The 17,792-nt window shown below is 36.8% G+C and overlaps 1 protein-coding gene across 1 annotated transcript in view; it reads left to right on the forward strand.

Annotated features, from left to right (window-relative positions):
- The first annotated feature begins 3,777 nt into the window (after positions 1-3,777).
- The window catches only part of spns3 (spinster homolog 3 (Drosophila)), a 30,116-nt gene continuing 16,101 nt past the window's right edge, over positions 3,778-17,792 (forward strand). The window contains exons 1-4 of the mRNA XM_049469142.1: positions 3,778-3,963; positions 11,260-11,507; positions 13,450-13,515; positions 17,146-17,282. Of these exons, the coding sequence (XP_049325099.1) occupies positions 11,282-11,507; positions 13,450-13,515; positions 17,146-17,282 (429 nt within the window). The 5' untranslated portion in view covers positions 3,778-3,963; positions 11,260-11,281. The remainder of the gene's footprint in view (positions 3,964-11,259; positions 11,508-13,449; positions 13,516-17,145; positions 17,283-17,792) is intronic.

A 17,792-nucleotide genomic window follows, 5' to 3' on the forward strand; every position in this document is an offset into this window, starting at 1 on the left:
ACAACAGTAATGACAATACACACAACACAGAACAATACATGTTCAGGACAAGACAGTGAAGTGCAGCCCTGAGCTGATTAACTGTGCAACGGTACTCTATATAGACAAAAGTATTGGGACACCTGTTCATTAATTGTTTTTTTTTTTTTTTTTCAGAAAATCAGTGGTATTATTGAGCTTTTATTGGGGAGTATGTTTCTATTTAGCAGGAAGGCTTTTTTAAACTATATTTTGGTGCGTTGCTGTGAGCATTTTATTGCATCCAGCAACAAGAGCATAGTGTTAATGAGGCCAGGATGTTGTACATCTGTGTCAGCAATTGGCCCAAATTAAAGTAGCTGAATGCATTAATTAGAAGAGATGTTTACAAACCTTTGGACATATAGTGCATATTGTCGCTGTCCAATGAAATATGTATCTCCAAAATAAGCATTTGGCAGACGCTTTTGTCCAAAGCGACTTACAATAGTGAAGTACAGAAGTAATAGAAGTTAAAGGTAAAACATCTTTAGATTGGGCCCAAAGGAGGTCGAAGTGAAAAAATGGGATAGAGGAGTGAAGGAGGGAAAGAAGGAAATGAGGTTAGTAATTAGTTTGTTAGAGGTGTTACACTGCAAAAAACTAAATCTTAGCAAGTGAACTTTTCTAAATTTAAGGCAATAAAACTTATTTTCTTCTCTGATCAGGTTTTTTGTCTTACTAAGCATTGTAGGTGTTATTTTGCTTATTTTAGTGATAATTATCTTAATCATTCTTACTTAGAACTTGTACCTTATTTAAGTAATTTAAACTCAAAATAATCAAGTTATTCTGATTCTTGTTTCCAAAAACAGTGACTTTTTTGCTTGATTTAGGTGGCAGATGTTTTTGCTTAATATAGATATATTTGTCTTAATTTGCATATATTTTGTCTAGTTTTTGCCAATGGATTTTTGCAGTGTAGGAGAGTAAGTGCTTTGAAGAGCAATGTTTTCATTGTAATACAACTTAAATTCAGTGATTAGTATTGTGTCTCGTGACTTTTGGCTAGAAAGTGCTGCATTGACCTGTGGAATATGTGTGTGTAGGGTCTCTTTCACTGAATGTCAGTGTGTTTTTGCCAGTCACTGCTCTGTGTGCACAGACAATTCTAGCCAGACACTACCGGTCACAATCATTATCCCCTACTGTGCTGCTGTACAATGTGATTTTGAATAGCTACTGTGATGTACCCTTGTTACACTGTCTGTGGATTAATGATTATTAAATAGCCACACAACGTCAGAAACAAAATGTGCCATCCATCTAGTGCCCAGTGTCAACCCTCACTCCAACTCCCATAATTCTCATCGACGTTGGCAGAGCATGCTGGCCAGTGTTTAACCCCACTCACAAGATAACACCTCACAACTTATACACTTCATGATCAACATGATCAACCTGCTATCCCATAACATTTGGCATGCCAGTGTGTATACAGTATTTCAAGATATGAATAGTGCATTTAAGGTGTCTGTATCTTTTGTAACTGCAGTTACTGCAGAATAGCAGCTCGGCTCACACTTAAACATGTATACAATTAACTGTCTGTTTCAACATCAACTGTTGCATAAACACTGTAAATTCTCACACTCTGAAGTGCTATGAGAAAAGAAGGTGGTAACTATAACTGATAAAGTGTGATAGCTTGCTCTTTTTTGGCTGACTAGCAAAACACTTCGTTTATAGAGGAACAGAAGAATATCAGAGGCTTTATAGACTGCTTTGTAGCCATATTTCACAACAGCGACTTCTTTATACCTATAGGTTTATAACAAAACGAGGCACTTACACAATACTGGCCTTTTCAGAGGATGTGAGGAAGTGTCCATTTCCACTTTGAACCACAAAGCTTTAATAGATGTAACATCACAGGTACACAGCAAAAAGGCAAGTGTTAAATTAACTCCCACAGAGTTGATTTTTACTCTTTTTGAGGGTTTATATAGCTCCACACTCTTTGGAGTTAAATCAACACTTATATAATAGTGTTGATAGTTCAACATTTAACACCTTGCCAGAGTTCCTTTCCTTTTTAACCCACGTTTGTATTTCTTTAACTTCTTAAATTGTTACACTTACACTGAAAAGAGTTAAAAAAATTATAAATGAGAAGAAGATTAGTCAATTAGTATGACTTTTTATTATTTAATTATTATTCAGGACAGGTTAGCGTGTAATTTTCCATTGTATTTCTTAGCACATTACCAACACTTTATCACAATTTACTGTACAAACGATGGTAACTTGCTCTTATAGCCTCATGAAAAGGGGTGTCCACAAAAATTTGGACATATAACATATTGTATATTGTTTTCTGCATACTTTAACTTCTGAGATGTAAACAAAAACATTCAGCAAGCTAATGTGAAATGATCCATTTGTGATGTCTATAACAAGAGTATTACAATTTTATTATATGCATTACATTTTTAAAAACATTTTTGTGGAAATGGTTATTAATTAGGTTGTAAATGCTTTAGAAAAATAATTAGCAGTTTCAACACATAAATAGAAAGGGGAGTTGGCCTGTCTTTGTCAAATAATGATTCCACATTCATTTATAATGTCAGAGTGGTCCAGCAGACTAAGGCGCTGCCACAATAATCAGGAGATTGCTGGTTTAAATCCCAGTCATGCAGCTTACCATCAGCTGACGGAGCCCCGAGAGAGCACAATTGGACTTGCTCTCTCTGGGTAGGTAGATGCCGCTCTCTCCCTATATCACTCCAAAGCACAAAACGTCTGTGAGCTGATGTATCAGAACCGAGTCGCAAGTCGCTGTGCTTTCCTCTGAGGGCGCTGTGATGCTACTCGGTAATGCTACATCAGCAGCAGTTCAAAAGAGGCGATGACTGACTTCCTATGTGTCGGAGGAGGCGTGTGCTAGTCTTCACCCTCCTGTTTTTGAGGCATCACGAGGAATCGGGGAAGATTTTGGAGAGAAAAGCGGGACAAAATTAAAAAAATAAATAGACAGAGTGTGGAGCTTCTTTGAGAATGGTGCAAAAATAGCATTTCTTTGCATAGCCACACTGTCTCTAAGCCTGTTGGGAGCATCAGTTAAAAGCACTGAATTTTTAGAATGCTGGGGGGTGAATAGAGGAAGCCTATTTAACAAAAGTTCATGTTATAATGCTTCACTACACCACAAGTCCAATTATTCTCAATAATTGTCACCCGAAACATAATATATGCAAAAAAATGACAAAAAAATCTAAAACTTAAAATGTGAAAGCTGTGATGCTTGGTATTTTAAAAAGAAATTTCCTGTGCTGTGTTGTGTTGTGTTGTGTTGGTCAAACCCCCACAATTAAGGCCCTTTTAAACATCCCACAAATTGAGACCTTTTTTTCAGAACAAAGCATATTCTCTACTGAATATGAATGCTTCACAATTCAAGACTATGTATGAGCTGTGTGCAACTTTAAGCATGCCACTGCATCAGCTAGACGTTGTTCTTCCTGCCCACGCTCTTTGTTTTGAGCTGTGTGATGCGGATAAGCCTCGGTTCTTGGTGAAAGCGGCATGAAAGCTGTGTGAAAGGCCTGGGTGGCCTACAGCTGAGAGTTCGAGCGGGGGGAGGGGGGGGGTTCTGCACTTGGCTTGGTGCGCATATTGCGTCACAAGGAAGAACTGTTTGCAAGCGTGTGACTGAGCCTGGGGTGAGAGAGAAAGAGAGAGAGAGAGAGAGAGAGAGAGAGCGAGCAAGGGGGCAGGGCTCAGCTCTCACTTCATAACCTGGTAGTTTATTGCCATTGCAGGCGTATTTCACTCAGTTCGCCGGTGTGTGCGCACCAATCACAGCCACAGCTCCAAGCCACCAGAGCAGCAGAGGAGATCCCAATGAGGAGGCCGTGGGAACAGAACATGGACTGAAGTGTGGAAGGAACCAGGACTGCATCCAGCATCCAATATAGGTCACCTTACAACCAGAAGCTGAAGGTACCTGTGCATACAGTATATGATGCTTTACTAGCCTGATTTTTGTGTAGGCATTCAGTGCCCACTTTGGTCTTATTTTGGTCATGTTTAAATGGAATGTACTGATAGGAAATGTGATCTAAAGCTGAAATTATCTCTGCATTTCACTCATGACCATCTCCATGTCTCAAAGAGTTCTTGTTTTCTATGCTGAGCCGGACAAAAACAGTCGCAAGGCATTGTGTAGAGTTGTAGAGGAAAAAAAAACACACAGCTTCCACAAGCATGGCATTGTTGCCACTTCTCATTGGCACTCAGGGCCAGGAGTGTCTCCACATTCACACAGAATCTCAATGGTTCGATCAGTGCAAGCAGCCGTGTCAATAACACACAGTAGCCTTGACCTGTTTTTGGGTTTTAAAAGGCACTATTGTGACTGTTTTATGAGAATGTGAGAGTGTTTCTATTACGCCAGTGTTGAGTTACACTGTGCATAAAGCAGGAAATACTAGTTTCTAGATGCAAGATCATTTGAGATGTAATATTAGAATGAGGTTGGTGCATGTTAATCAGGTCTAACCAACAGAGGCAGATCATTTTTAGAAGTGCACCAGAAACTGTGGTATTTAAAGGGGAAGTCCACCAAAATATCCTAAAAAAAAGACATTTTAGCATAAGCCTACAAACCTAGATAAAACACGAGAAACAGTGGCAGTCGAGTGCACATAGAATGTTATAAGAACATTTAGCAAAGTTTTGAAAATGTTCTATAAAGCATAATAATGGTTTGCATTACAATCTTATTAGAACTTTTCTCACATGACTTTTTCAGCTAAATCATGGAAACATTAGAAGTGACAATCCCAAAGCTATGTCATCAGATAAAAAAAAAAAAAAGTTAAATAAAAATGTTCTAAGAGCATTCAGGACATTTGACAGATTAAATGTTCTAAGAATGTTAATTGTATCATTCAAATAACATTCTCCTAACCACAAGTTATGAGCTGAGAGGTAAAGTGGCATTCCATCAAATTATTTTAAAATATTTTTTTAAGTAATTCATTGACACAAACAAACATATTCAGACTGGTTCGGTGAAATAGAATTCATTGTTAGAGATGCTTGGACAAAAAATGAAATGTTTCCCTAGTTTAATAGATGTGTTTCCATAGCAGCCATATATTGGCAATGTAAATAATTCAGTCGGTAAAACCAAACTTATAAAATTAATTGTGAAATTACAGAACTTGCTTACTCTTTTTGTTTCTGCACACCTGGCCCAGACGTGAGTGGTTTTCCAACTTTGTATGAAACATTGTAATTAAAGTAGTATCAAAGTCCACCAACATCTATTCAATTAATGAAAAGTTAATTTTACAATTTTATCCAAAATTCAAAATATTCTTTGCATAATTCAGCAAAAATATTGCATAGGAATTTGTTGTGGAATGACACATTTATAATAATACAGATTTTTGGATATTTTCTGGAAACTTTGTCCAAAAATCTCTGGACAAATAGGTTTTGATAGCACCCAAAAGTTGACAATGTGAAAAATTCATCCAGTAAAACTAAATAGTATGCCAGAAATAGTGATACATAAAAGGAAGCTCCACCAAAATCTCTTCTCTAAAATGTTGAGTAATGTAAAGATTGCAAAGCATTATATTTAACTATAACATATTGTGAAACAGTCTATGGGGGAAAAAAACAGCCACATTTGGTCAAGAAATAAATATTTTTCTAGCTCAGACGTGTTTCAACAGCATTTCCGAGCTGGCAAAGTGAATAACTTGGTAAAACCAGCATAATTCAATAAAGCAAACACATATATGCAGGTTTATTATGAAATGGTGCAACATAGGACAAATGGCAGAGTTAGCACTTCATCCAAAAGTCAGAGGTTTTCCTAGGGTATATGTATTTTTATAGCCCCACTAATTGGCAATATAAAGAACACAGCAAAAGACAGAGATAATACAGCAGAAACAGTGGTATGTAATGGAACATGCCATCAAATTTAATTCAATGATTTGTTTAGCAGAATTCTGTTACGTAAGCAAACACATTGCAAGGAAATATGTTGTGGAATAGTATATTTGAAATAATGCAGATTTTGCTTATTTTTTGGATACTTTGTCCAAAAATCAAATGTTTTTTATCTTACTTAAGTTTTATAGCACCCTTACTTAAGTTTTTTAGCACTCTTCACTTATATTTAAAGTCATTTAATGATGCATTCTAACACAATTAGATTGATTTATTGTGAAACAGTCAATCAGAAAATTAAAATCCCAGCAACATTTGGTCGAAAAATTAAAGATTTTTATAGCATCTCCGAGCTGAGTGTGAATAACTAACATAATTCCATGAAGCAAACAAATATATGCTGGTTTATAAGGAAACTGTGCAACACAGAACAAATGACAGAGTTAACATTTCATCCAAAAGTCAGAGTTTTTTTTTAGTTTATATATATTTAATAGCAGCCACTACATGACAACATGAAGAACTGAGATCAGGAACAGTGGTACATTAAGGAGAAGTCCACCAAATTATATTCATTAAAATTTTACACTTCACACATTCAGAAGTCAAAGGTTTTCTGACTCAATCAGGTGTTTTTTGATAGCAGCACTAAGCTCACACTGTGAATAATTCACTCAGTAAAAGTAGATAATACACCACAAACAGTACTACAAAAAGGGAAACACTGATCAAACATATTACAATGGGATTTGTTGTGAAATGGTGTATTAGTAAAAAAAAAAAGAGCCTCTTGGTTGAGAAATTTTGTGTCACCCACCAGCAGACAATTTGAAAACTTCAGAAAAATACTGAGATAATACAGCAGAAATTGTGGAACATGAAGGGGAAAGGGAACCAAATTCTCTTTTCTGAAATTATAGCATAATTCAGTGATGAAAACAAACCTATTTAGGCTGGTTTATTGTGAAATAAAAATAGTGAAATGAGAATCTGTTACTCTTCTGGGAAAATGGTCAAAAATGAGACCCTTGGTCCAAAAATTTTCCTGACTCAGATGTGTTTTCGTGTCACCCACCACGAAGGGGAAAGGGTACTAAATACTCTTCTCTGAAACCGAAGCGTAAATCAGTGAATAAAATTTATTTATTTAGGCTGATTAATTGTGAAATGAAAATAGTAAAATGAAAATGTGTTATTTTTCTGGCACACCCGGCCAAAAATGAGACCATTGGTCCGGAAATCAAATAATTTTCTGTCTTAGATGTGTTTTTATAACACCCATCAGCTGGCAATTTATAAAACTCAGTAAGAAGATATAATACAGCTCTGGAAAAAAATAAGAGACCACTTAAAAATGATGAGTTTCTTTGAGTTTACCAAATTTAAAACCTCTGAAATAAAATCAAGAGGAAGGTGGATGATCACAAGCACTCAAACCAAACTGAACTGCTTGAATTTTTGCACCAGGAGTGGCCTAAAGTTATCCAAAAGCAGTGTGCAAGACTGGTGGAGGAAAACATGTCAAACTGCATGAAAACTGTGATTAAAAACCAGGGTTATTCCACCAAATATTGATTTCTGGACTCTTAAAAATTTATAAATATGAACTTGTTTTCTTTGCATTATTTGAGGTCTGAAAGCTCTGCATCTTTTTTGTTATTTTCTGCAAAAGAAAATAACAAAATTAGAATTTTCTTCTAAATGAGTTTATAGAAATAAACAACAATGTTAATTTTACTCAAACATTTACCTATAAATAGAAAATCAGAGAAACTGATTCAGAAACTGAAGTGGTCTCGTAATTCTTCTTGATGAAAATTTAGTGTAAATCAGTGATGTAAACGTGTTTGGGTTAATTGTAAAATTCTGTATCATAGAGAAAATTAAACATGTTCACTTATTCCTTTTCATCGAGACTATGGGTCCAAAACATTTCTGAGCTCCAGTGTGTTTTGATAGTACCCAGCAGCTGGCAATGTGAAGAATTCATTCAGTAAATCCAGATTATATCAGAAACAGTGTTATGTAAAGGGGAAATCCACAAACAAATTATGTATTTTGTAATTCAATGACGTAAACAAACATATTCAGATTTGTGTGTTGTGAAATGCTGTGTCAAAAAAAAAAGAGTTTGCTTGCTCTTTTTGTCAGACACCTGGTCTAGGAATTTTCCAGGTTTCCAGTCTTCTGATGTGTTTTAATAGAACCAGCACCTGGCACTGTAAAGAACTCAGTAAAGACACTGAGATAATCTGTTTTTATTTGGGCACTTGGTCCAAAAGTCAAAGGTTTTCCTAGTTCAGATGTGTTGATAACACCCACCAGCTGGTGAACAAACCCTTTATTCTCCCCACTGATAATGCTTCATATATATATATATATATAATGATATATATGCTAAAAATATATTTAAGCCATACGTTGTTTTAAAATAGTACATTTAATATGTTTTTAAGTACATATTTACTTTATAGTTGAAAATATGTATTTTTCCATGTTCTCAACAACATCAACAGATGTTAATTTCAGAGGACAAAAAATGTACGTTAAGATACCATCTAATACTGTTACATGCCTGCAAGGTTAAGTATTCTTTAAAAATATATACTTAAATGCACTTTTCTTTTACAAGGGTTGTCAAATTCTTTGAAACTGACACCAGTAAATCCATAATTCCAGGAAGTCCAGTGGTAGCCTATGTAAACGGCAACGCTACCAAATTATCTTCACTGAAAATGTAGCGTTATTTAGTGGTGCAAGTAAACACACTTAGATTGGTTTGTGAAATGCTGTAGTGTAGAAAAATTGCTAAAACCTGATCAAATGTTTTTCTAGTTCAGATGTGTGTCAGGGATTGCAGCAGGGAGGATGCAAGGTGGACCTAAACGCAGGTAATTTATTTACAAGTTAACAAACATTAAACCAAAACTAAAGTCAAAACAAGATGCATGAACAGACAGGGGGTGGAGCTACAAATTAACACAGATGGGAGCACTGAAGACACGGAAGGGAGAACCATGTGCACATGGCTAGGGCACAAACAAAGGAGAGGAAAAACATGAATGCTGACAAGAGACAGGAAACTGATCTGTCAATGTGTTTTGACAGCACACACCAGCTGGCAATATAAAGAATTCAGTAGAAACAGATAAACATCAAGTGAAAATAAAAGAGAAAATTATGATAAATAGAGATCATCATCTCAGGCTTGAAAACCCCTTTAAACCAAATTCCACCCACACACTTCACAGCTCAAATTTAAAGCAATAGGTAATAGGTGATTGAAAGTTTCAACATGTGGCTGATAGTTCTCAGAAGCACAGCAGAAACAGTGCTATATAAAGGGGAAGTCCACCTTATCTTCTCCTTAAATGTATTGCAACATTCTAAATGCTATTACAAAATTGTTTTCTTAAAACCATGACTTTCAAGCTCCAATTAAGGGAAAATTATTTGCTAATAATTGTAGAAAAAAAACACCCCGCAAATAAATAAGAATGAATATTTCTGAATAAAAACACACCATAACCTTATTCTTCAAACTTATTCTTTTAATCACTGTCAGCTCTTTTTAGTTTTTTAGTTTTTATTTAGTTTTTTAGTTTTTAGTTTTAGTTTTTATATTTATATTTTATTGGTATTGTTATGATCACTAATATTGCTGTTATTAATACACTTATTATTAGTCGTATTAGAATTGTAATGATCATTTTCTTTGTTCAGTACAAAAAAGCTGCTAAGAAAACTAGAATGCTAAAATATGTCTCTTAAAGCGACAGTCTGTAAGTTTTGAGGATTTTGGGGATTTAGAGACCTCTCTGGTGAGAATATGTAATTGCACAGAGCATGTGGTAGATTACTTTTTATGCAGTTTAATCTAAATAAATTCTGTGCTTTTGATGGCAAGCTACATGACGGAGATTCGAACCACCGATTTCCTGATAATAGTGGCAGCACATTTTTCCTCTCTTTTTGCTTAATTTAGAGTAAAATATCCATTCAAAATGCTGTGTAGTCCAAGAAATGGCTAAATCCTTGTCTGTTAGCTGTCACCAACAGAAAATACAGCATGGTGCTACACTTTACCTTCATTCTGTGTCCTGGGTAAAGGGGGAATTCCTATGGATGGGTAACAGTTTTGTACCATTTTTCCTCTGTTAAACATTGATTGTATTTACCTTTAAGAACCTTAACAATCTTATTTTTATGGCTTTATTAGTCAGATGACAAACCTTTGGCTTATACTGTTAGGTGTCCCCGTTTGACTATCCATTGTTTTCACAAATTCTTCTGTTGTTACATAATGAGATTTGCAGACAGATTGAATTTGCTTTTACAATATTATATGATGTGAAATATGTGGACGACTGGTACATAATGCTAGTGATGTTCTTGGTTCACCTGAAGCATGAATAAGACTCATGTGATGTCTTTCTATAGTTATTGTATTGATAATGGAGTTGAGATCAGATCAAATTCTCCCAGGTATCCAGTTCCTCACTCTGCTTTGCTGTTCTGAATAAACAAACCCCTGCTTTGGTTACTGTCGTTTCCATGGCTGGAGACGAGTGGTTTGGTTTGGGTGTCTGTATGTGTCTCTGAAGCACCCAGGTAAATAAGATTAGCTTATTTTAGGATGATCTGATCTAATACAAAAGTAGCTACTACTCATCAAGAGATATTAACAGTGGGTCCATTCAAAATGCTCGTTGTCACCAAGAAAGAATGCAGCATGTGCTACACTTTACCTCTATTCTGTGTTCTGGGTGAAGGGGGAATTCCCATTGGAAGAGTTGCTTTAGGCTGTGGTTTAAACTGCAAAGTGACACAGAGCCGCTGATAAACACGTGTATCTCACTTTCGCTGGATATGTACAGGATACTGTGTAGGTTCGACACATAAGTGTAAATTTGGCTTGATGTTGTGTTTAAATCTCCCTGACCACAAAATCATATTCCGTAAAATATAACTTTTTTTTTTTTTACTTTTAGAGGTCCCCTAAAGGTTACTGGAACATATACTAAATATTTCAATTATTTTTAAGGGCCTCTACAGGCTTCCCTTAAAAGTTTAAATAATTGTAGGGTTGTGAGAATGTAAGGGGAATATTACTAGAACTATAATGCAAACAAACGTTTCATTTCTGTAAAGAAAACTTACCTAGGGGACCAGAAATGAGCCGTTGCCAGAAAGTTTTAGGAACCAAAAGCTAACATTCCCTGAGCTTTCTGGGAACCAACAATTGTTAGCTGGGAAGATACTGTGCTGTTACCACATCTCTCACTTTATAGCTGAAACATTCTACATGTCTTGTTTTCTTCTCTCAAGCTCACCACCACCACCAGCAGCCATGGACAAGGAAACCTCGACCGGGTCAACCCAGCCCAGAGAGAAGCTGCATTTGAGCACGTGCATGAGCGGGAGCCACCGCTACGGCTCCATAGCCAGCCAATCCGATGACAGCGTCTCATCGGCTGCAGAAATCAACATCATCTCCTCCAAACGAGCCTACGTGGCCATAGCTGTTCTCTGCTATGTAAATCTGCTCAACTACATGGACCGCTATACAATCGCAGGTGAGTGGAGCAAACACTGGTACTGGTAGGCAAAGGAAGACAAGACAGTAAGTTCCTGCAAGCACATTATAAATCCACAATTGGTTTGAACTCAAACAAATGAAGTCTGTTTTATGTAAAATTGGATGTTTCTAAACATTACTCAACTATTATAAGTTAGGTGAAAATTCGTGGGCATGTATACATTCAAACGGAGAGCTTTGAGTTGGGTCAACTTATGATAACTGAGTTTAGTCTACACAAATTATTTGCATTTTGAGTGTGTCCTACAGTTTCTGACCCTTACCATCAGTGTGTAGTCATTCCCCCCATGGCTACCTTTGGTAAACTTACCTTCGGTAAACTTTGGTAAACGTAGATAATATACTATGATACTATTAACTGTCTGTCCTCTAAATTAACCTTTTCCAGGCTTACAGTGTGAATATTTATAAAAGAAATATTTAAGTAAACTGGAATTCAAAAGAACATGTTTATTGATTTGCAACATAAATAAACCTACTTTTCTTTTAGGTGTAATAACTTGATGTTTTAATTTATGCTAACTTTTATGCTAACTAAGTTTTCATTTCCCATTACTGCAAAAAATTGAGCAAACCGTTTTCCTTAAAAAAGTTAAGTAAACCCAACATATCTGGTCTTATAGTATAACAAAATATAAAAAAGTTACATCAACTCCTCCTTTGTTATAGCAAGGTAATAACTTGATGTTTTAAGTTATGCTAACTTAATTTTTTTAAACTTTCTTTTAAGCAGTGATGGTATAGTTACTTTGAAAAAGTAATCCGATTACTGATTACTGATTACTCCTTTAAAAAGTAACTTAGTTACTTTATGGATTACTTGATTTTAAAAGTAACTAAGTTACTTTACAAGTTACTTTATTAGTTACTTTCAGCAGCTGCAGACACCACCTCCCGCCGCCTTAACATAAACACTACAACCAGTTTTGCCAATACTCCCTTTATTGTAAAATGCATTTTTAACAGCAACAATTTATCTCTATTAAGTTGAACTATTTCCTAAAAAATATATATATTTTTAATAAAAATAAAAAAAATAACTTAACATATAAAAAAAAATATATATATATATATATATATATATGGTCTTTCTTGATTTTATTAAACATAAATACTTGTTTTTATAAAAAATATATAAAATAAAGAAAGTCTTTTTTGACCTGACATATTTAACACTGTAAAACTGAACATTGAACCTGTTGTTCTCTGCATGGCAGCAAGGAGTGGTTTTATAAAACAGAACCGTGTATATGGTCTAGACCAGGGATCACATATTTGCAGACTGCGGTCCGGGTCCGGACCCAGACGTTGTCCAATACGGACCCATACCGGACCCAACTACTGAGAAAGATTTAATTCTGACAGTGTTCATTTAAAGCACCGGAAATTTGTGGCAGACCGCTGCCCTGGCTAGTGAATTGGGACGCGGCCGCAAAAAAAACGCCTTTATAAAGAGATACTGGCGAAACCCGAGAACTGGCGAAAAACGAAAACGGGCGGAAACTAAAGACACGCCGAGCGCGAGAGAGAGAGACAGGGGAGAAAGCGAGACGCGTGTGATTGGGGAAGAGCGGAGGGGGAATGGGTAAGGGAGCGGTGTGTGTGTGTGTGTGTGTGTGTGGAGGAGATGAGGTGGAGAGAGAGAGAGAGAGAGAGAGAGAGAGAGAGAGAGAGAGTAACGCACAGTGACTTAAATAAGTAACTTAAATCTAATTACTGGATTGGAAATAGTAACGCGTTAGATTACTCGTTACTGAAAAAAGGGTCAGATTAGAGTAACGCGTTACTAAGTAACGCGTTACTGACATCACTGCTTTTAAGGCAACCAGTTTTCACTTTTTTTGTTAAAGTAAATTCAACCTATCCGGGCTTACAGTGCATCTCATCACATCACATGATTTGTTCTTTCTGTTCTACAGGAGTTCTGCTTAGCATCCAGAAATACTTTAACATTAGTGACAGCACGTCCGGCCTACTACAGACAGGTACCCTCAATGCACTCCAAGCACATCAACACCAATTAAACAGTATCTGCTAAACTCAACATCACTTTGCTGCAGAAATTTCAGAGCATCATTGGGAATATGGAATTGTTTTCTGTGTACCGGAACAAGAGACACCCTAAAACTTGTCCTAACTCATTTTGACTGGGCTATTTTGTTTCATGGCTATTAAAAGTACACTAAATCAGCCTTACTAATTATTACTGATTATTGCTGATTATTGCTGATAAATAAAGTGTGAGTACACCCCTCCCATTTCAGCGGATTTCGGAAAGGTTGTCTGTTTGCAGCTTATATAACAGTGTAAATTTATTCTTCCCTCAAAATAATTCAATATGCAGCCATTATTGTCTAAACCATCGGCAACAAATGCGAGTTCTTTGCGATGAGGTGCCATGTTGGAACTTTCAGTGTGAGAGCTGTACTACAAAATTGAACACACCTGCTCCCTGTGCACACCTGAGACCTAGTAACACTAATAAGTCACATGACATTTTGGAGGGAAAATGACAAACAATGCTCAATTTGGACATTTAGGGGTGTAGTATATTAGGGGTGTACTCACTTTTGTTGCCGTTGGTTTTAAATGACATTAATGGCTGTATATTAAGGAGTTATTCTGAGGGAAGAATAAATTAACACTGTTATATAAGCTGCACACAGACTACTTTTTTATTGTGTCAAAGTATCATTTTGTCAGTGTTGTCCAAAGAAAAGATATACTTAGATATCTGCAGAAATGTGAGGTGTGCACTCACTTTTGTGATACACTGTAGTCCCAAAGGGTCCAATCTGTTTTTTATTGGTATATTTTATATATATAGACCAGCAGACCAGCATAGTGTATGTTGCATTTGATTACATTTGCTAGTCACACTGGTTGTCTAGCTTGATCAAGGTTAATTATGCTTGTAGACCAGCTAAACCATTAAACTCTAAAACACACCTGATCAAGAGCAGAGGGACATTTTGAGCAACAAAAGTAGAGAAATACTAAAGGATAAAAGCAGCTTAATTAAGAAATCTGACATGTGAAAGAGTAGCATGTTGTCTAACTAGTGGGCTGGTCAGAAAACAATGAATAGAAAGTAGAAAGCCAGTGCACTTTTTGCAGTTGCCAGTGCACCACCAGCTATCTGGGTGAGAGTTCATTCAAAAAGTCTCACAAAAGAAAATAAAAGAAGCTAAGATAGCTGGCACTACCCCTCCAGCACCGCCTAGTACACCGATTAGTTCAGGGCTAATCCTGCTGTAGAGCTCTGTGGGTAGTTTGTTCACTACGCGCTACACACAAAAAAGGAAGCTAGCATTGTTATCATCACATCTATCATGACACCACTTCCTGTTGACTATTGCAAGGTACGCTGTTCACAGTGGTGCTAGGTTAATGCCTGTCTCATTTTAACCCACTCACTTCCCAGGATGTCTCAACAAATATTTGAGAATGGCTTATTTATTTTAGATCCCAAAATAGAAACACGTTAGATTACTTTTTACTGAAAAAAAATGGTCAGATTAGGGTAATGCATGCATATAGTGCACAAAATGTTAAGATACTGTTGCACCTAGAAGGAATGACCAACAGGTATGAAACTTGGTGGGTAGTCATGCCAGACTGGGAATGGCATTGGGTCATCTACAGCGATGAATATTGCTTTTGTCTTGGTGGAGATGACCAACAAATCTATGTGTCAAGAGGACTGGTGTAATAGTGTGTGGTGCAATTTTGTACTATGCCTGATCACCTTTGGCCATCATTACAGGCACTTCAACAGCCCAACATTGCTTTAATAAGGTCCTGCCACCAGTGGCCCTACTTTTTCTAAATACACACTTTTCTAGTTCACTATTCCGTCAGGATAATGCACTATTCCACACACTGCTGCTGTCTCAAGAGCTTGCCTTAAAAACACAGAAACTATCTATGCCTTGGCCTCTCGCATCGCCCAGATTGAAAATGTATGGAATCCCATTGGATGCTCAATCAACTATCCACCCAACTGCATGAATATTCGAGCTGCATAGGATGGATTATTGCAGGACACCATTAGGAACCTCTACAATCACATGCTGAGATCTCTGGAGTGTTGCATTACACATTAGTTACACATGTATTACGCACTACTCCTGTATCTTTAGCATAAAAAATATAACAAATATAAGAGTTGCACATATCAGATAGTATTGCAATCGGACACTTTCTTCTTTTTTTGCCCATTTTCATATATATGCCTGTACATATATTATATGTCCAAATGTTTGTGGACAACCTTTTTTTTATTTTTATTTCTATTTTTTCACCATTTTCTCGCCAGTTTACACAGTCAATTACCCAACCCACTCATTAGGACTCCCCCTATCACTAGTGATGCCCCAAAACCCGGAGGGGAAGACTAGAACATGCCTCATCTGATACATGTATAGTCAGCCACCGCTTCTTTTCAAACAGCTGCTGATGCTGCCGCCGAGTAGCATCACAGCACACTCGGAGGAAAGCGCAGCGACTCTGTTCCGATACATCAGCTCACAGACACCTTCACCCACATCACCCACCCTTTAAAGCGATGTGGGGAGAGGGCCATCTACTAACCCAGAGAGAGAGAGAGAGAGAGAGCAAGGCCAACTGTGCTCTCTCAGGGCTCCAGTAGCTGATAGCAAGCTACATGAACAGGATTCGAACTGGCGATCACCTGATCATGATGGCACTGCTTAGCCTGCTAGACCACTTGGAGCCCCCAGGACACCCCTTTTAATAAAGTAATTTTATACTTTAGGTTACTTTAAGTTGCACACATTGCTAAATTTCCTTCGGGATCAATAAAGTATCTATCTATCTATCTATCTATCTATCTATCTATCTATCTATCTATCTATCTATCTATCTATCTATCTATCTATCTATCTATCTATCTATCTATCTATCTATCTATCTATCTATCTATCTATCTATCTATCTATCTATCTATAACCAATCTGTTAACACAGATGTGCATATGCACACACACAGCTTATCTAGACCCTGTGGAGACATATTGCCAATAGAATTGGACTCTTAAGAACAGATAAACTCTCTAGAGCAGATAAAGTCCTCAGCAAAGCATTGAGCTATGGAGCAGTGGAATTGTGTTCTTTGAAATGATGGTGCTCCATTCAGAACTTTTAGGATTAACTGTTGAGTTGGGGGTCATGAATGTAATGAAATCCATACAGTTATCTTCCAAAATCTAGTAGAACATCTTCCCTGGACAGCAGAATAAACCCCTTTTTTAAATATCATAAATTTAATTAGAAACAATGAATGAAATGAATGAGCAGGCATCCTAATAAGTAAAATATGTCCATATATGAAATATGTAACTTTCACATGATGCAGCCAAATACTATCATTTCATCTACACATTGAGTGTGATTGGTTTGCTGCTCAACCTTTGGTTGAAGGGTCGATAATCAACCACAGAGCCAGTTTTACAGTCAAACAGCCATCACATCACATGATTTATGATAAGATCTGATGCCAGTCTGACACTGTGTAATGAAAAGTTGACTGTGTGATGGCAGGAATGCCCTCTGATGAATGCATGATGCCACAAAACGAAACTCACTCTTTTACAGTTTTCATCTGCAGTTTCATGCTGTTGGCGCCAGTCTTCGGCTATCTTGGGGACCGCTACAACAGGAAGGTCATCATGGTGGCAGGCATGGTTGTGTGGATTGTCACAACGCTGAGCAGTTCTTTCGTCACAGAATCGGTACTGCAATTCTATTCTTGACAGACTTCTAGTATTTGAGCAAGATTTTGTAACTGTTGCCTTTTGCGTAACTCACACCCTCTGCAGTGTAGAAATCATTTTTAAATAGGGAGTTTCACTGTTAGTCAGAGTGTTTAATTAGTCAGTAACCTCAAGGTTGGCCTTTAAAAAAATAGATAATTTTTTTTTTCTCCCATTTTCCCACCTTTCCCAAAAGCTCCGGGAGTCTCCAGCATATGGATTACAGCTCCCTGACTCCTGCTAATTACATACAATAATTTGAGGTTTTCAGCTGCTTTCAATATACTGAACATCCATAACTTCCTGGGCCTGTAATATCACATTACTCATGTCCTAACCTCTCCTGGAAGCTCTGGGAGTCTCCAGCATATTTATATATGCTGAAAAGAATGTGTTGCATGCCATCCATGTGTTGAGACAGTGTAATATGTGTGTTTCAACTAGAAATATTTAAATTTCAGGAATTATAATACATTATTTATCATTGTA

This window comes from Astyanax mexicanus, chromosome 1, assembly GCF_023375975.1.
Source record: "Astyanax mexicanus isolate ESR-SI-001 chromosome 1, AstMex3_surface, whole genome shotgun sequence".
NCBI lineage: Eukaryota > Metazoa > Chordata > Actinopteri > Characiformes > Acestrorhamphidae > Astyanax > Astyanax mexicanus.